The following is a 21,323-nucleotide window of genomic DNA, read 5'->3' on the forward strand; positions in this document are numbered from 1 at the left end:
AAATTGGAAAATTGCAAAGCAAGCTACAGTAAATCTACATTACCAAGCAATGCAACATTGCAACTAATATGAGCCAATGTGAAGCAACAAAAAAAATAAATGAGTAGTAAAACTGGCTTAGCAGAGTAACACAAAGTCAAATTCAGTAACACTATGCCTGGCAAACAGCAGCTTACTATGTAAGTAGGCAGTTTATGTTTTCTCTATGTAAGTAGGCTGTTTATGTTTTCTTATTGGCAACGTTACGTAGCGCTCAATATGAAAATCACTGGCTGTGCTGTGTGCAGTCTGTGGCTGCTTTGCGTTGTTGTAATACTCGCCATTGTAGTGTTAGGCAGCTGGATGTGAACAGCGCGTAGCGTTGCACAGTTGGAGGTGAGCCGCCAGCAGTGGTGGATGTGGGGAGAGAGATGGCGGAGATTTGTAATTTGTCATGAACTGCTATATTTATACATGATGATATCAAGGTAAATACATTGTTTGTTCTCTATTAATATCTTTCATTTGCTAACTATCCCTATCAGTAGTTAGTGCCTCCCATAGTTTGAATCTTTTATATAGCTGGCAGTAGTGGCGCTTGCTGTATTGCAGTAGCTTGAGCAGCGAAGATTTTTGTGAGGTAAGTGATTTGTGAAAGGTATAGTTTAATGTTAGTCAGGGCCATTCTTTTGTAGGGAATTTTGAAAGTCAGATTGCGTTGCGCTAACAAAATATTGTGTGTCAGTTTAAGCACAGTCATGTATAAATTGTTCAAAGGGGACATTTCTAGTATGCTTTGAAAGACTTAAGAAACTGTTAACATGTAACAATGTTTGAAGTGAAATATCCAGTCAAGAACCAAGAGAACTTATTTTAACAGAAATTACCAATGCATTGTTATAATGAACAGACGACACAGTGTTGTTAATTGTACATTCTTGCTTGTTAGTTGCACGATTACGTAACGACTATCAGGCTTACATACTTAGGACACATACTGATACTGCTAATGAGATTTTAATGCAACTTTTGGTTTACTTGAAAATACATTCTGGGTTTAAAGTACTTTCTGTGAGATACCAGAGGACACAGTGATTAATTTTGTACTTAAACCATTTATTTTTAAAGATTTTTGAATTACAAAGAAAGTTTTCAGTGATACATTTCATTCCATTGCTGTAATCTGTAACACCTGAGGGTATAATTACATTAATCCTCAGGGGGGTACACGCCTACTTTGTGTACCATGTGTTTGGCAAGCACAAGGAGCCCTAGCTAATATGGTATTTGCTTATACAACTTTACACATCGGTACCATATTCCTCTAACACATAAATTACACAGCTATCTGATCATTTAACTGAGAGATAAACTTTTTTTTTACTACATCAGTGATACATGTTTACACAATTACACAGTTGGATAACTTCACACTTATGAAACTGTATTTTGTCTGTACTTTGTGAACTGTTCATATTTTTTCGGAACCATTGTGATACTCTGAGAGCTTTGAATGATGTACTTGGTAAGGGAGCATGATTTTAAAGTACATTTGAGGTAGATGACACTATTGAAATGAGCAGAGAATTTTCTTTAGGTTTTGACATTATAGCTGAAACCTACGACGTTTTTGAGATTTGACTGAGGTGTTATGATGTTATTATTATGACGACGATGTGTATTATGTTGTTGAGGAATGTTTATTATGCTACGTATTGCTCATGATTAAATATTGAAGAAGTGTCGATGAATATGTATATGTATAATGAGGTAAGGAATAATGAGTAGTGGTTAGGGACTTTCATTTGTGGAAAAGGATGTTGGAAACCAAGAATCGTACTTTAAGAGTTATGAAATGTGTGTAAATGCGTGAATGTACCACAATGCCGACGAAAATTTTTTGGTCACTGTTATATTTACAGGATTTTGTTCCTACACATTTGTAACGTAAATTTTCGACCTGTGAAAATTTTATGTGAGACTGTCACTGTAGCGGAAACCGCTGTCGTAAATATTTCCGTAAGAAAGTTAAGTGCCCACCTGCACGTAATGCGTCGCGGGCACCCACCTGGGTGACAGCCGCCCGAAAAAAAGCCATTAGCCTTTCAGCGGGACAGGTAGAAAAAAAAAAAGGGAGGCCATTTATCCTGGCAGGGTCGCCATATGAAACTTCCCCTTTGAACAATTATACATGACTGTGCTTAAACTGACACACAATATTTTGTTAGCGCAACGCAATCTAACTTTCAAAATTCCCTACAAAAGAATGGCCCTGACTAACATTAAACTATACCTTTCACAAATCACTTACCTCACAAAAATCTTCGCTGCTCAAGCTACTGCAATACAGCGAGCGCCACTACTGCCAGCTAAATAAAAGATTCAAACTATGGAAGGCACTAACTACTGATAGGGATAGTTAGCAAATGAAAGATATTAATAGAGAACAAACAATGTATTTACCTTGATATCATCATGTATAAATATAGCAGTTCATGACAAATTACAAATCTCCGCCATCTCTCTCCCCACATCCACCACTGCTGGCGGCTCACCTCCAACTGCGCAAAGCTACGCGCTGTTCACATCCAGCTGCCTAACACTACAATGGCGAGTATTACAACAATGCAAAGCAGCCACAGACTGCACACAGCACAGCCAGTGATTTTCATATTGAGCGCTACGTAACGTTGCCAATAAGAAAACATAAACAGCCTACTTACATAGAGAAAACATAAACAGCCTAAGTACACAGTTCGCGATTGAAAGTTTCATTTTTGTGAATAATAGAAATCTTACTTCATTTTTGTGACATAAAGGCACTAAACACTAACAGTTAGCAACACTACATCCAGTGCTCATGTGAGAGGAATGACGGAAGTTCAAAACGAGGATTATGCACTGGGTAAAATTAATTTTGTCGAACATGTATCACAAATCAGTAACGACATTGAAAATTTCAAAAACCTTATAGAAGTGCAGGCTCAAACTATTTCATTAATGAATCAAAGTAATAGATTGGGCACTGATACTGGAGGTTTGGATTTGAGGAAGAATGAGTGGGAAAATGAGACGCCAGAATACAGAAGCATTTCACAACAAACTCAGGCACCAGCTGTAGATTCCCTCTTTTGCGTCAAGTTCTTTTGCGCGAATTGTACCTGTGTCACCTTTTGTTGGCACTAGTGTAGAATATGGGAATGTCAGTATTATAGGACTGTTGCTGTCGATGGAAGGAACAGTTAGAAAAGAGTTGAAAGAGGTGAAAACAAATAAGTCGCCATGTCCGGATTGAATACCAATTCGGTTTTGTAAACTGTACTCTACGTCATTGCCCCTTACTCAATCTGCGCTGGTCGAGAGGTTCACGATAAATGCAAAGTGCCAAGCGACCGGAAAAAAGCGCAGATAACTGTATATAAGACGGGTAAAAGACCGGACCCGCAAAATTAGAGAACTATATCCACAACATCGATTTGCTGCAGAATTCTAGAGCACACTCTGAGTTCGAATATAATGAATTTCCTAGAGACAGAAAAGCTCATGTTCACAAATTTACACGGCTTTAAAAAGCATCGCTCGTCCGAAATCTACCTTGCTCTTTTCTCACACGGTATACTGCGAACTGTGGATGAAGGGCAACTAGCTGATCTCCGAAAAGCATTCGACACGGTGCCGCACTGCAGACTGTTAACGAAAGTACGTGAATACGGAATAGGCCCCAGATATGTGAATGGCTCGAAGACTTCTTAAGTGGTGGAACCCAGTGAGGAAAGTGTCTAAGATAAGTGGCTGTAGGCTGACACAAAATGACCTACACAAAATTTCTAGTTGGTATGATAAATGGCAGCTGTAGAAAAATGTGTGTTAATGCGTATGAGTAGGAAAAACAAACATGAAATGTTCGGATACAGCATTAGTAGTGGTCTTCTTGACAGTCATGTCTTTCAAAGGTATGAAATGGAACGAGTTTATGAGGATTGTGGTAGGCAAGGCGAATGGTCAACTTCGGTTTACTGGGAGAATTTTAGGAAAGTGTGCTTCATCTGTAAAGTAGACCGTATATAAGACGTAAGTGCGACCTGTTCTTGAGTACTGCTAAAGTGTTTGGGATCTGTATCAAGTCGGATCGAAGGAAGACATCGAAGCAGTTTAGAGGCGAGCTATTAGATTTGTTACCGTTACGTTGCATCAGCATGCAAGTGTTACGGATGTGCTTCGGGGGCTCAAGTGGGAATCCCTGGAGGGAAAAAGACATTCATTTGAGAGAACATTACTGAGAAAGTTTACGAACCCGGCATTTGAGGCTAACTGCATAACGATCCTACTGACACCAATACACATTTCTTATGGGGATTGTGAAGAAATTAGGACTCATCTGGAGGCATATAGATAGTCGTTTTCCCTTCTCTGTATCTGCGAGTGGATCGGGAAAGTAAACGACTAGTTGTGGTACAGGTACCCTCCGCCAAGCACTGTGCGGAGTATGTATATAGATGTAGATGTAGGTAAAGAGAAAAGTGGCAGGAAATACTAGGAAACAGGAAAAGCCACAGGAAGAAATAAAATCACGGATACAGATTTTGTCAGTTCAAATTAGGCAAGAGATTGGTGATGAACTCTAAAGAAATAATAGAATGACTAGGGTAATGTTGAGACAGAACTGAGGTCACAGAACGAAACAAGCTTACAAATAGATAAAAGGGTAGATAAGATGATTTCAAATAACGAAACTAATCACCCTTCGGATAAAGAGGATTTGTTAGTTAAGGTAAATAGTGTAGCTCCGAGTCCCTTGATCACTCAAGTAAAAGAACAGAACGAGCATCTTGATACCACGATTAGCGTAATAGGTCAACAACAGAAGCACAGTAATTAAAATCATGAGTATGGAAAGGACAACTGGGTACTATTTCTTAGAAAGTTGACGAACTAACTACAGAGGTAACTTGTTTGTTGACCAACACAGGCATTCCGACAATACTTTACCAGTAAAATATTTCTTAGTATGTGTGAAATTTTTATGGGACTTTCATTTTTCTTAAACAGAAGAATACCAAGCTTTGAAACGATTTATATTTGGTAAAATGAACAGGAGTTAAATATGATACGTGATCAGCTATCCCAGATAGAAAGGAAACTTGCTCGAAGCGGCGACGGTAGTGATTTTATCCAGTTGTATTCAGACAACTTAGATATTCATGGAGACTCAGGGCGTTCAGGTGGACCATCTCGGAAACAAAATTGCTTTCGAATACAACATAGTGGTCAGCTGGTGTGATGCAAGAAAGAACATTCTAGAGCACTGAAGAATGACAGTTTCGATTACTATCGTTTCCTGACGGTTACAAAATGTGAAGTATTTCGAAATTCTGGCAGTAGAATTCATTCACAACTTTGGGTGAACCAATTCGAATTTTTATTAACACCTAATCAGCAACCTGGTCACGAATTGGAATTCATGTGCCGATACCTAGGAAGTGAACCAGCCACAATGATGCGCTCTATAGAGAGAGAAGGTTAATTTTGGAGAATTTTATCACCCATTCTAATCCGCATATTTGTCACAGGCTACACAATAGCACGTGGAATTATTACGCTTAAAGACGTGGATCAATAACTTGTTTCAATCCCCGCATGTTATTTTGAAGACATTGTGTGGCGGAATCAATATAGTTCATCTGCGTTCATGTGTATTTGTTTGACAAAACTATAGACATATTCAAGACACGTTATACATGCATCCACATACAAAGACGATTTTGAAAAATTTCTAGGTTTTCAGGAGGAACTAGATCTAGATAATGATGATAGCTTGGTAATAAACAGTCATGGTACCTACAAACAACATTACAATAGACAAAGTTATTTCCCCGAACCCAAACAGTTGGCACCCGCATAAAAATTTTGAAAACTTGGATCGTTTCAACACGAACCATATGGCACACAAAACTGGCATGAAACAAACAATCTTCATAACAGAAGCAGCTTCCGCGACTGAGGCAGTACATATAAATCGTATCGTAACAGAAATTATGGTAACTAAAATCTGTTTATTCAGAACAACCAAGGCAATTGCAGATAGGATCCAAATGGCATTACAAGGTAGAGTGAGTCAGCTGCAGCAGCAAACGATGTGTTAGATCACATAGAAAATACCGCTTCCAAAATGTTAAATTTTGTTCGTTTAAGAAGGCATTCTATTTCCCACCCAGTTAGCAGCATTCTGTAGGAAATATTACACTTTTTGCTGATTTGGATTCAGGTAATTTTGTGTCGGTAGCTAGTGATACGGCATTTAGCGAATGTGAAAAGCAAAAGCAACGTTACCATTATGGAAGACATGAATTTAATGTGTGATTTATGGAAAGATTGTAGATGTCAAACAAGAGACATGCTTAGATTTTTAGTGTGAAGCTAACAAACTTTTTTATGGATTTTCTGACTGTACATTTTCTGTCCACTGATATAATTTTAGGAGTAGACTTTTTGAGTCAGCATAAAGCTGTATTGAATATTGATAGTCATGAGATAGGGTTAGAGGTTGAAGGTAAGTCAGTATGTTGCGCAATTGGAGTTCTAGTCAGGAAAATATAGTAAATTGAGTATGTTTTCTGATGCAGCACACATTGCATTTTCTACACAGTTTTCTTCATAATGATGTAATTCATGTACACAACTTTTGGCACTACGCAGAGGTTGTTGTTGATACACAAAGCATGATACAGGAGAAATTAAACGAAGTTTGTTCTGAAGATAAAAACGATCTCTCCTACATATTCCAACCCAGTACGTTGTTTTCACTCATCGAGCAGTCAGTCTTAAAGGTTTTCGGCACAAATTTCGAGTCAAGGGACGCAAATATTGCTTGCCGCCATACATGATTCAGTACACGACAAAGAACAAATCAAGGCAGAAATTCAAACAATTTTATATCAAGGAATTATTGAAACCATAGCTGTTTCGTGGAACAATGCCCTCCGTATTGCAAAGAAGAATGATGGATCTATCAGACTTGTATTACACGCAAGACACATTAGAACTGTCATATTGCCCGAGACTGAAAGACCACAAACGTTAAACATTTTCTTCAAAATTTGTTTGGTGTCCTCTGTCGACTTATGAACAAGTTTATGGTATACTGAGTATCGTTTGGATTGTCGAAACACACTGTATTTCTATTTTCTGGAGTATTCACCAGTTTTGTAAATTGCCTTTTGGTCTTTACATTTCTTCATCCACATTTGTTTGTGGTTTAAACACCATCCTTCATGATTACCTGAAAGAGCATATTACATCTTATGTTGACGACATATTGATTGCTGAAAGGTCATGGAACACAATCGTATTTTTAACTCTCTATTATAAATTTTTCTAGAATCTGATATTACAGCTAACCTTGAGAATTAATGATTGGTAGACGAAGAATTGAACTTCTCGTGTATACCATTTCATCAAGAGGTATCTAACTTGAACGAGGCAAGATAGACAAGAGTAGGATGATTGCTGTTCCTACCATGAAATGTCATGGTCACTGTTTTCTTGATTTACTAAATTTCTACCGTCTGTTTCTAAATTTTAAGATTGTTTTGAGTCCGAGATTGCGTGAAATCGGAAAAAGTACTGTGTGGCACTGGGATAAACAAGATCAAACAGAATTTCAATGTTTAAAAGATGCAATCGCTGCTGTACCGAAATTGCCTCATCCAGACCTATCCTGTGGTTTTTTTTTCCGACGGTTGCTTCAAAGATTTGTCTTGATGCTCTTCTATTTGAAAAAGTGGAAGAGGATGGTGACGTCATACAAAAAAGAACAGCTTTTGCTAGTCGTGTCTCATCCAAGTCTGAACGAAGTTATTCCACCACTGAATTAGATGCTTTGCCTATTGTATACGCGTTTATGGACTTTCTTTTCTATTTATTTGGAAAGCACACTAGGGTTTCTTTGGGGTATCAAACACTTCAATTTTTGTTGTTATTTGTATTAACACAAGACTATATAAGACGTTGAGCTCTGTACCTACAAGAATTTCACTTTGCTCTCGTGTACATTCCTGGTTCACAGAAAGTTGTTGGCAACACTTTATAACCAAACCAGTTGGTGCACGATACAAACAGCAGGGAAGACAGTCAAGGAAACAATTTCAGCTTGTGTGTGTGTATTGGTGTGTATAATTTTTTGTTGGAGTTGTAATTTTTAGGTTGTCATTGTTAGGGAATGGGGTTCATAATGCAATGTTAAATGTTAGTTTCTCTTCAACCATTAATCAGCCGTGTCTTCCACCATCTCCTCACGGAAGTTTAATTTTCTAATTATGTGTCATCGCACAGTTGCACAAAACAAATTTGACGCGCTTAGCACAACTGCTTCTGGCTACATTCCATTTGGCAAGATTTTTCTCTATCTAGTTTTCCACGGCGCTGTATTTTAATATTTATCACTTTCGAGCACTACCTAGTTTCCGTTGCCAAAAGGTAAGTCATGAAAACATATTGGGCCCAGTCTAACATCAGTCGGGACACAGTTACTCACAGGTAACACAGCATTTCAAAATAATCTTCAGGGGCAGTTCAGGTAAAGTTCAATACAGATCTCATTTCATAGGCAGACATACTCTTGAGGTTGCGTACAGAAACTTACAGGACACTTTCACAGAAGCATTTTGGATACTTATTTTTTCAAAGTTTGGTAGGTACTTTTAGCTAAAATTTTTAATTCGTTCATTTTGTCTGTTTGAACTGCAAGTCACACATTGTGGCATCACGAACCGTTCAATGCACTACACGATACAGAATTGAACAGGACAGTTTCCTTAGTGTACAGATTCACATTTTTTAATTACTTTTAGTGAAAGGTAACTGCAACACCGGTACACATTTTCAGATGAACTCGGTGACTCACTTCACCAGATAGCGTTTACGTAGGAGCACCACTTGTATTGTTCATGTTCACATTTACAAAGCAGAAACACTTCGGACTTAAAGAATAGGGAACCTGATTACTTGTACAGCAACAACAAGCACTACTAATGAAGCGAAACTGTCAGACAATGGAACCTCTACCGGCCGCTGTGGCCGATCGGTTCTAGGCGCTTCAGTCAGGAACCGAGTTACTGCTACGGTCGCAGGTTCGAATCCTGCCTCGGGCATGGATGTGTGTGATGTCCTTAGGTTAGTTAGGTTTAAGTAGTTCTAAGTCTAGGGGACTGATGACCTCAGATGTAAGTCCCATAGTGCTCAGAGCCATTTGAACTAATGGAACCTCTTGAGAAGAGCAAATGGAAACTTGGGTATTTGGAGGAAGAAGATAATCAGTGGGGCAACAATATTCCTGAAACTCTATGTAGCGGAAGTATTACAGCAACATCAAAAGTCAAAGAAGCGTGGTTGATGGTGGTTGAGTCAACTTCGTTAAATTAATACGTTAACATACAACTGACGCTATAAGTCCGTAATTATTCAAAATTAGTACTGTAAGTATGTTTATATTCATGCTCTGGAGAAGTTATTACGAAAAACCGAGATGAAGGCGAACAAACGTTGGGTAGATTACATTACAAAATGTTCACGAGGAATATACACTGCTGGCCATTAAAATTGCTACACCACGAAGATAACGAGGTACAGATGCGAAATTTAACCGACAGGAAGAAGACGCTGTGATTAGCTTTTCAGAGCATTCACACAAAGTTGGCGCCGGTGGCGACACCTAGAACGTGCTGACATGAGGAAAGTTCCCAACCGATTTCACATACACAAACACCAGTTGACCGGCGTTGCCTGGTGAAACGCTGTTGTGATGCCTCGTGTATGGAGGAGAAATGCATACCATCACGTTACCGACTTTGATAAAGGTCGGTTGGTAGCCTATCGCGATTGCGGTTTATCGTATCGCGACATTGCTGCTCGCGTTGGTCGAGATCCAATGACTGTTAGCAGAATATGGAATTGGTGGGTTCAGGAGGGTAATACGGAACGCCGTGCTGGATCCCAACGGCCTCGTATCATTAGTAGTCGAGATGACAGGCATCTTATCCGCATGGCTGTAACGGATCGTGCAGCCATGTCTCGATCCCTGAGTCAACAGATGGCGACGTTTGCAAGACAACAACCACCTGCACGAACAGTTCGACGTTTGCAGCAGCATGGACTATCAGCTCTGAGACCATGGCTGCGGTTACCCTTGACGCTGCATCACCGACAGGAGCGCCTGCGATGGTGTACTCAACGACGAACCTGGGTGCACGAATGGCAAAACGTCATTTTTTCTGATGAATCCCGGTTCTATTTACAGCATCATGAAGGTCGCATCCGCGTTAGGCGACATCGCGGTGAACGCACATTGGAAGCGTGTATTCGTCATCGCCATACTGGCGTACCACCCGGCGTGATGGTATGGGCTGCCATCTGTTACACGTCTCGATCACCTTCATTCGGTCCCTGCGAAACCCTACAATTCAGCAGGATAACGCACGAGCCTCTCTGGAAACAGAAAATGTTCGACTGTTGCCCTGGCCAGCACATTCTCCAGCTCTCTCACCAATTCAAAACGTCTGGCCAATGGTGGACGAGCAACTGCCTCGTCACAAACGCCAGTCACTACTCTTGATGATCTGTGGTATCGTGTTGAAGCTGCATGGGCAGCTGTACCTGTTCACGCCATCCAAGCTCTGTTTGACTCAATGCCCAGGCGTATCAAGGCCGTTATTACGGCCGGAGGTGGTTGTTATGGGTACTGATTTCTCAGGATCTATGCACCCAAATTGCGTGAAAATGTAATGACATGTCAGTTCTAGTACAATATATTTGTCCAATGAATACCCGTTTATCATCTGCATTTCTTCTTGGTGGAGCGATTTTAATGGCCAGTAGTGTAGATGCAGATAGTTGAGGAGCATATTGCATAGAAAATAGGATATAGTCATTATCACTGTGACATCTGCGTTCCATAACTGATATGTACTACACTGAACGAATGAAAGGTACCTATTAAATTTCGTAGCTGTAAGGACCGATCTCCTGAACGCACACATGCATTACTGATGCCGATGTATCTGCCTACCACTTGTACAATTCGAAATCAAATATGCAGCGTCCAGCTTGTAAGTCTCTCCACAGCAAAACGAACTGAAAATCGTGGCCTACGGCGAAAATACGACGAGTACACCACGAAACCCGGCAGCATACTTACCTGCTTGCCTGCACTAGACAGTGAGTTGCCAGCCTTTTTGGCAGATTGAGTTGAGCCGCTGGTCGCCGAGGCGCGGTGCCTGGGAGGACTTACTCCGCTGTGTGGACCCTCAACTCCAGCTGTGGAGCAGACGGCCAGTAGCGAACCCTGGGTGAATTAACGGGAGCGGCGGCGCGGAGCCGCAATTAAGTTGGCCACCCTTTGGTGGCGCCTACGCCAAATAGCAGGTTGCAGTAGTGCGAGGCGACGGCCAATAGCCTCATCTGGCACCTGCACACTTGTTCTGCTTCCGCCACACGAGTTCCCGGCAACAAAGCGGACCGTTTCATTAGCGGAGCCCTTGACTGCAGTTCTTGCCGGTACTCTGCAAGAGGGCTGTGGCCGCTGCGCACCATTATTATTTTTTTTTCCGCCTAGCCTATTTGAATGTTTGTGACGTACAAGCGCTTTAATTACTGAAAAACACAATCATCTTACATCGAAGTGAATGTGGAAGCGTTTGCTTTTAAAAATGAGGAACAAAGGGTAGCCAGGAAGCAAATATACAATTGGAAGTAATTACCGTGGTTGCTCAAAGTGACTCTACTAACAAGGGAAGTGTGTGATCTCGAACGCTCAGAACCTCACGAAAATGTGCTTGGAATATAAACCGCTCATTCCAAAAACTGTTGTATGAGCCATTCGCATCCTAAACTGAATGTCTTATCACGAGATACACTTGAATAATCACCTATTCGAAGTGTAGAAGAGCACCTTCGGTAATGTGAAGATACAAAGTATCCGTATAATTAGACTGAATCCAAATCAATTTCAGTATCGTGTCTCATTGCCATACTTACCTTTCCATAAATTAATTACCCTATCTGAACAACCAACTTTTTCTACTCATCTGTAGTGCTGTACAGCTATTAAGTCTTCAAAGTTCAGATATGGTATTTCTGTAATTGTGAAGTTAACGGTATCCTGCCAAGCCAACACTCAGAAAAATAAAATGTTACAATTTAATTTACAACAATTTTACGTAAGAAATAAGCTGGTAAACTGAGCACACTTGAGTTTTAAATTAAGCGCACCTAAGGTAATTACTGAACAGTTTAAAATAACCAACAATTAAATCATGCACTTTAAACATCACGATACAGTCTTTTGAATTTACTGAAGACTGAGGCATAGAGATCCTTGCAAAACTAGTAACCAGTAATGTTCCAGTATGGAAAAATAATTTACAATAAACAACGTAAGTGCAATACCAAAACAGTAGGCCAATGGCACACTAACGCTCCGGAAAAAGTTCACTCAGAAACTTGTACAATAATTATTTACTTTCGACACAGGTCTCAAAGTCCTTACCATCAGCTTTAGACAGGTGTAGTGAGACAATTGTGATTTAGAGATCTAAAACAGGAAATAAACGATATTACCTTCATCTCATAATATTTTGAAACAATTACATAAAATTTTAGAGAATGTACCACACTTGCAACCTTTCCGCAAATCAACAGTACAAATCAATTTATCATATCAGTGTACCAGTAACTCCCTTGTTTACGCTGCGTTTTGGCCTGATCATACACATTTAACCCGAGTACTAGCTATATCCAGGAAACTCTTACTCGTAATTGGTCTTGTGAAATAAATGCAGACCCAGTGACAACCCATATCTGCAAATAACCACTGTTAAAGGCCACATCAGCCACTTTAAATCAAAGTGAAGTCTGCGGCAAGATCGCACTTAGGGGTGCAATATTTACAGATTTCATCAAATCACTGTCGTCCACAATTTACTGTTCGTACCAACTTTGGAATCTTAAACAAAAGGAATACGTAAGTTTTACATATGGAATCACCATAATTGACACCCGATTTTTAAACATCAGACACAGGACGAATATTCATCCACACATGAAGGATGTGCTAGCCGATATACCCAGGCAAGTAATATGTTCACTCGCTCTCGTAGAACGAAGCCCCATTAAGTTGTAACTCAGCAGATGGAAGCCCATCCTTAACTTCTGTAATATGATAATTATCAAAACTAGACATGATTGTCTTAATGGGATTTCCGCGACCGTTCATTAAATAAAAATATGGCATTTTAATCTTTGATCGCTACTTTTCATTTTCAATGACCGGTTTTAGGCTAGCTGCCCATCTTCAGATCTGTTAGACATAGTTAAAAATATAATTAACAAGAGAGATACAGTTAGTAATATACATATCTGAGCTTACAAAAAGAAATTTTGGAACGTATTAAATGCCAACATACAATATATAGCAGTTACAGAGTAACTTGTCGGCGCAGAACTACCGGTTCGCTGTCAAAACCAAAGTGAATTTTAAACTGTTAAAACCTTTTATCGCAGTTTTAGAGAAACCTGATTGGTAACAGTAAAAAAGGCCCTCTACCTATAAGATTTGTGCATATGTTATTATCTTATAGGTCATGGATAAGATAGGAGTTCAGGAGTTCAAACCAGGGTACATCGAGAAAGAATCTCAATGAGCTAGCGTACGATTTACATATAATGTTAGGTAACCTATTGTCTCCACTGCAGTTTACGCAAGTTGAATATGAGAGTGATGCAAGAATTCAGGTACATAGGGACGAAATCAAAGAGACATAACAAGAAAATTACTAATCTATGTAGAACAATAGCAAATGCAGAGAGGGAAACAGATAAAATACAGTATGTACAAAAGTTTTATGATAGAACCGTTAACCTAACAGATGTTGTCTTTTCTCATGAAGAGCAGAAGCTCTTGGATAAGGGTATTAAGCATGATCCGCGAACTAACTTGCAAGATGGAGACATCAAGAGAATGATCGCAGAAGTAAAGGTAGCATGTAGGGACGCTAAGTTAACTAAATTCCAGGAGAATGTATCGCCATCAAAGCCAAAGAGGCAATTGAATGCCTGAAAACATTACAAATATAGTGAGCTGAAGTTAGTGAAAGAAATTAACTTAATCACGATTGCGTTGTTAGAATCCAGTTTTAAGTAAGATAAGGGCAGTATCTCAGTTGTGATTTACGAAAAAGATTATGTAGATAAGACAGTGCAGTATTTTCAAGAAAATGGAATTAATGGAATCAAGAAAGATCTAACAAAGAAGTTTCAGGCAGATTTAAAGGCTAGAGTAGAAGCATTACAATTTTTATTCACTCCAAGTGAAAAAGGTACATTAGTAAAGATGAATCCAAGAACACCAGAAGCAAGAGCGCGAATAAAGTTGCACAAGGAGAACAAACCAATGCTTGTTATTTGTAATGGAAAGGAAGCCGTTAATGAGCTCTTGAATAAGGCTTTGTACCGTAAGTTAAAATTTGCGTATAAATACCAGCAAGTTTATAACGTAGAAAATAGTGTGCGTTTCGCGAACGAAGTGAAGGACATTGCAATTCCAGAGGACGCCGTCCTAGCTTCAATGGACGTTGTGAACCTCTACACTAATATACCAATACCGGAAACTTTGCAAATTATAAGGAAAAACCTGATAAAAAAATAGGTCAATGAGCGTGGGTGAAATCGTCGAACTCGTGGATATGCTAGGGTTCACATTGAGTTTTAATAGTTTCATCTTTAACGATAAAGTTTTTATTCAAGATGAAGGTTTAGCTATGGGAAACAGTCTATCAGGCATTTTAGCTGAAATTTTTATGAATGACTTAGTTCTCAAAGTTTTCAGCTCTTTTCCAGAAATTAAGGGGAAGTTAGTGTTGACGACACTATTTTATTATTCAAAGGGAAAACAGAAGAAGTAGAAGAAGTGACTAAAGTTTTAAACGAGCAGCATCCAAATACTCAATTCACGCTAGAAATAGAGAACAATGGGGCGATTAACTATTTACATTTGACCGTCAGAAAGGAGGGAGGCAGGCACGTTTTCGGCGTCTATGGAAAAAGACACTTGTTCCGACAGCATCATAGAAGCGACGTCGCACCACCCGGCACAGCATAAAAGAGCATACTTTCATGCAATGTGCAACAGAGCCCTGAGATTGGCACTAAAGGACGATGAGTTGCAGAAAGAACTAGGTAGTATTAAACAAGTAGCAGCAGCTAATGGATACAGGACACAAGATGTTACACGTATGTTTAACAAGATCAAAAACGAATCCACGGGTATCCGTTACGATTCTAGGAAAATTAAAGTTAAGAAGAAGTTTGTCACCCTGACATACAAAGGGCGTGTGTCGGAAAGAATTGCTAAATGCTTTCCAAAAAACACCGCTGTGGCATTCCAGAATGAAGGGCAAATGGTACATAGACTAAGACATAAACCACCAATGACAAAACAAATGAAATACAACAATTCCGGAGTATATAAGATCAAATGTGCAGAATGCGACAGTTTTTATATAAGACAGACAGGGCGGAATTTTGTAATTCGATACGGGAACATTGCAGTCATAGCAAACGGACAGCATTTGGAGCACATGCAAAATATAGTAAACAAGAAGTGAGTAATATAAATTAACAAATGGAGGTGCTACATAAAGCACAAAAAGTCTCTATCTCAACGATCTCGAAGAGATTGAAGTACACGCTCATCAAAGAAAAACCCCAGGCCTACTACTTAATGAGCAAAGTGATTTTATGCACAGGAGTAGTTATGAGATTTTTGAATACCTGTTTTAGGCTTACTCTTGAATGCAACAGCACGCTCCTGTAAGAAGCAGCTGCTGCGGAACGGCCCTCAGCGTACTGGCGGCGAGATGAATTGGGTGCGGCGGAAGAGCACTTGGCGTGGCGTTCTGAAGACAACAAGTGTATGGCGCAGAAGTTAGATCGGTCACTGCTGCTACAATGGCCGGTTATCAAGAGTTAAGTGAGTCTGAACGTTGCGTTATAGTGGGCGCGTAATGGGACACAGCATCTCCGTGATAGCGATGAAGCTAGGATTTTTCCATACGATCATTTCACGAGAGTACCGTGAATATCAAGAATCCGGTAAGACATCAAATCTCGGACATCGCCACAGCCGCAAAAAGACCCTGCAAGAACGGGGCCAACGACGACTGAAAACCGTTCAACGTGACAGAAGTGCAATCCTTCCTCGAGTTGCTGCAGATTTCAATGCTGGGCCATCACGAAGCATCAGCGTGCGAACCATTCAACGAAACATCATCGATATGGGCTTTTGGAGCCGGAGGCACATTCGTGAAATCTTTGTGATCGCACGACAAAAATCTTTACACCTTGCCTGGGTCCGTTAACACCGACATTGGACTGTTGATGACTGGAAACACGTTGCCTGGTCGAACGAGTCTCGTTTCAAATTGTATCGAGCCGATGGACGTGTACGGGTATGGAGTCAACCTCATGAATCCATGGACTCTGCGTGTCAGCAGGGGACTGTTCTAGGTAGTGGAGGCTCTGTAATGGTGTGGGGCGTGTGCAGCTGGAATGATATGGGACCCTTGACACGTCTAGATACGACACTGACAGGTGACACGTACGTAAGCATCCTGTCTTATCACCTGCAACCATTCATGTCTATCGTGCAGTCCGACGGAGTTGGACAATTTTAGCAGGACAATGCGACACCACACATGCCCAGAATAGCTATAGAGTGGCTCCAGCAACGCTCTTCTGAGATTAAACACTTCCACTGGCCATCAAACTCCCCAGACAGGAGCATTATTGAGCACATATCTGGGATGCCTTGCAACCTGCTGTTCAGAAGAGTTCTCAACCCACTCTTACTCTTATGCATTCATGGCCAGCCCTGTAAGATTCATGGGGTCAGTTCCCTCCAGCAGTACTTCAGACTTTATTTGAGTCCATGCCACGTCGTGCTGCGGCACTTCTGCTTGCTCGCGGGGGCATCACACGATATTAGACAGGTGTACCTTTCTTTGGCTCTTCGGTATAAAACAGGCGCATGCGAACCGCGCCCCTCGCCATGGAGTGCGAAGGAAGCTCCAGGCACCACAAGTCATGGCGCCGACGCTAGCGTGCAATATATCGATATTAACCTATCAGTTTCAGGAAAGTGCTTAAAGCAAAGTGGAACAATAGGCATATCGGATTAAAGCCACTTTTTCACATTCTACGTCACTTCTGCATTCAAGCAGTCCAATACCAGACGCACCACTAATTACGTTTTGAAACGATGATGTTGTTATGTCAATGTGATAACCTGTGTTTTATCAACTTTATTGTACTTTAGGCTTGTATATACCGGGTGATCAAAAATCAGTATAGATTTGAATGAATAAATCACGGAATAATGAAGATAGAGAGGTACAAATTGACACACATGCTTGGAATGACATGGGGTTTTATTAGAACAAAAAAAATACAAAAGATCAAAAAAATGTCCGACAGATGGCGCTTCATCTGATCAGAATAGCAATAATTAACGTAACAAACTAACGCTAGCGTACAATATATCCGTAGGAACCCATCAGTTTCAATAAAAGCAAAAATGATGTTCCTTACAGGAAATGCTCAATATGTCCACCAGCATTCCTCAACAATAGCTATAGTCGAGGAATAATGTTGTGAACAGGACTGTAAAGCATGTCCGGAGTTATGGTGAGACATTGGTGTCGGATGTTGTCTTTCAGCATCCCTAGAGATGTCGCTCGATCACGATACACTTGCGATTTCAGGTAACCCCAAAGCCAATAATCGCACGGACTGAGGTCTGGGGACCTGGGAGGCCAAGCATGACGAAAGTAGCGGCTGAGCACACGATCATCACCAAACGACGCGCACAAGAGACCTTTCACGCGTCTAGCAATACTTTTTTTTGTTCTAATAAAACCCCACGTCATTCGAAGCATGTGTGTCAATTTTTACCGCTCTATCTACATTATTCCGTGGCTTATTAAGTTTTCAAATTGATACTGACTATTTGATCACCCGGTACTTCGGTGCCGAACGGTGAATGTAATCCTACAAAATCAACAGTCCTTCCAAATTAGACTTTATGTTAGCTAAATGAATGCAAATCAAGAAGTTGGCACTATCACGTTGCCTTCAATGCGTTTTGCCCTGTTTTGTCGATATTTTGTTTCTTCGCATCACCGAAGTTCCTCTCTCAGACATTGAATGAGCGATAAATCGAATGTCTCTAGTGGTAAGACTCGCAGATTTGCGTGAGAATGTCACATACTACTGTTTCCAAGATGACCGATGTATGGTTCAAATGGCTCTGAGCACTATGGGACTTAACATCTCAGGTCATCAGTCCCCTAGAACTTAGATCTACTTAAACCTAACTCACCTAAGGACATCACACACGTTATTACCCGAGGCAGGATTCGAACCTGCGACCGTAGCGGTCGCGCGGTTCCAGACTGAAGCGCCTAGAACCGCTCTGCCACACAGGGCGGCCGGATCGATTTATGTTGCGACGACGTTTTCGTGCGATTCTGAGCATCCGAGATCATTCACACCGCTTGTAATAACCCGGGAAGATTCTATAGTCGCACCTCAGCGATAATTAATGGAACCAATCAGAACAGATCAGTGTCCAGCATATACGTTTGTGGTCCATCAACCGATTAAGCGTATTGCGTACGCTGTAACCCAGGGTGATATACCTTGTTCTTCCTGTATTTCTTTTTTTGTTTATTTTTTTTTGTTTTAGTTATGTTTAGTCTGCCGCTCGGTTGCCTTGTGTCTGAACATTTTCGTTGCTCAGAACGGCACTGCATGGTGCTACGGTGCTAAAGTCTTACAGCACATGTTTTAACACCAACGCGAATGCTGTGGAGAGATAGGAATTCTGACGAGCATTTAGTTTACGACATTTTCGCAATATTGAAGAGTGTGGAATATCTCAATCATTTGCCTAGGAATGGAATTTACTAGATTTCACTAAGATTATAGCTAATGTACCTAACGATAATAAAAATAATTTTTCAGGAAGCTTTAAACAATTATAACACAACCCTGAGACCGCGATAGGTTTATTTAGGACATCGAATTCATCTACGTCTATTTTAAAAATACTGCGGACTCCACATCTCCTGCAAAAGACTTATTTGAATAAAATATTGAAACACGATTACAAAAATCAGCTCGTGTGACTTGTTTGAAGTACTGATGATAAAAAAAACTAGTGAAAATTGGAAACTTTAGGAAGTTTTCTTTGAAATTTCAAACGCGATAGTTTTTGTTTGACATACGTGGTCGTTTTTAGAGGCAAATGCGATAAGCTGGCTTGAGTTCCTGTACTAGTTAATTCCCCCCCCCCCCCCACAAATTTCGTGTAATTCTCGTAGTAAATACTGGTACGCAGTTTACAGTATCCATAACGAAGTAGCTTTATGGATCGCTGTACGCATAATAAAGTGGACTGTGGATGGGACACTCTCACCTCGCCACAATGGAAGCAGTGAAGTGAGTACAAGTCTCCCACGCTCTCCGCTAAAGGTATTATCGATGACTGAAAAGGAAGGAAGAAGATCAGGGTTTAACGTACCGCTCACGACGAGGACTTAGGAAACGTTGGGTAAGGAAACAGGCTTCGTCCATTTCGAAAGGAAACATCACGAAAGGAAATGCTCGAATACCTTTTGAATGGGAGGCCAGTGTACTACCACCGAACCATTTCTTTTTGTGGGTGACAAAATAACCAAGGGGCAGCAAAACAACACTTTGTGACATGAGGTCTCCGCTGGCGGGTGCTCAGGGTGGGCACTGACCGTGTTGCTCGCATGCTCTGAGGTTCGGAAGCCCTCGCGTCTGGAAAGAGACTGCTACGAGCGCAGCTCAGCGCGTGTTTAGCACTGTTCCCGAGCCCCGCCAAACCCATCTGTCCCCAGCTGGCTAGTGTACCGTGGGTAGGTCTGTCTAAGGACCTGGCGCCATGTGCGAATATATAGACATTATCGCTGTTCACCAAATTTCATCAGTTTCTAAGAAGTGGACTCCTAAACTAACAAAACAAAATTTAACAATAAGAACACATTCTAAAAGCAATAGACCGCTCGTTAAAAAATGAAATACACGTAAAGGCGAAGTGTGATGACAGTAGAGAAGTAATAGTAGACGAGGGTTTTACAGTATTTCGAGCTATGAAGACAGAGATGTCACCTAAACGTATCCTAACAAAATATAAAAATAAAATATCGGCTTGTTAGGGTATTCTCAATAATATGCAAGATATTCACCGACTGTAAGAGAAGACGTTTGCGGAGCGAGCAGTCGATATAGCAAATGCGTGACTTGAAACACTGGAAAGAAATTACAGAAATGAGCAGTGGGAAGTATTTACCAGTTTGTCGGATATTCATGTGTTCTGTCGAAGATTTTAACGTGAGTTAACAAATTATGTACGAAGAGTCGTTAAGAAAGACGGCAGTCATTCAATAAATGTTGGTATACTGGTGAATATACACAGCATGCTATGATGTCACGGCTGGGCGGCGAGCAACGGACAGATGCATGATGAGAACTAATGGAAGATATAGGAAAAACCTTGGTGAATGCTAAATTTACGAAGGAAGTTCTTTGGCGGATTCCATTTTCTGCGTGCAGAAGAAGTAGCCAGTGGTCACCTTCCAGCAGTGGTTACATTAACATCCTAGAATTCGGAACCATTATAGACCCATGATAGTATCCTTTCGTCACACGTCTGGCAACTGCTGTTGGCGTATGTAACCTACCAATCTCTACGGTATTCTAAATCAGACTACCACGTTCTCGGGCATCATCTCTCTTTTAATCTTCTAAAGAATGAAGGCCGTTGTAACTCATGAAACGTTCCCGAAATGTCAGGCATTATTATAGAGGTGCAGAATATGTAGTCGATATACACTACTGGCCATTAAAATTGCTACACCAAGAAGAAATGCAGATGATAAACGGGTATTCATTGGACAAATATATTATACTAGAGCTGAAATGTGAGTATGCACCCAAATTGCTTGAAAATTTAGATCCTGAGAAACCAGTACCCAGAACAACCAGCTCTGGCCCTAATAACGGCCTTGATACGCCTGGGCATTGAGTCAAACAGAGCTTGGATGGCGTGTACAGGTACAGCTGCCCATGCAGCTTCAGCACGGTACCACAGTTCATCAAGAGTCGTGACTGGCGCATTGTGACGAGCCAGTTGCTCGGCCACCACTGACCAGACGTTTTCAATTGGTGAGAGACCTGGAGAATGTGCTGGCCAGGGCAGCAGCCGAACA

General features: G+C 40.7%; 1 protein-coding gene across 1 annotated transcript in view; it reads left to right on the forward strand.

Annotated features, from left to right (window-relative positions):
- The window catches only part of LOC126452319 (collagen alpha-1(I) chain-like), a 77,774-nt gene that overhangs the window by 32,425 nt on the left and 24,026 nt on the right, over positions 1 to 21,323 (forward strand). The window contains exon 3 of the mRNA XM_050091062.1: positions 15,092 to 15,261. Coding sequence (XP_049947019.1) covers positions 15,092 to 15,261 — 170 coding nt within the window. The remainder of the gene's footprint in view (positions 1 to 15,091; positions 15,262 to 21,323) is intronic.

The sequence above is a fragment of the Schistocerca serialis genome, unplaced genomic scaffold (genome assembly GCF_023864345.2).
Source record: "Schistocerca serialis cubense isolate TAMUIC-IGC-003099 unplaced genomic scaffold, iqSchSeri2.2 HiC_scaffold_849, whole genome shotgun sequence".
NCBI classification, from domain to species: domain Eukaryota; kingdom Metazoa; phylum Arthropoda; class Insecta; order Orthoptera; family Acrididae; genus Schistocerca; species Schistocerca serialis.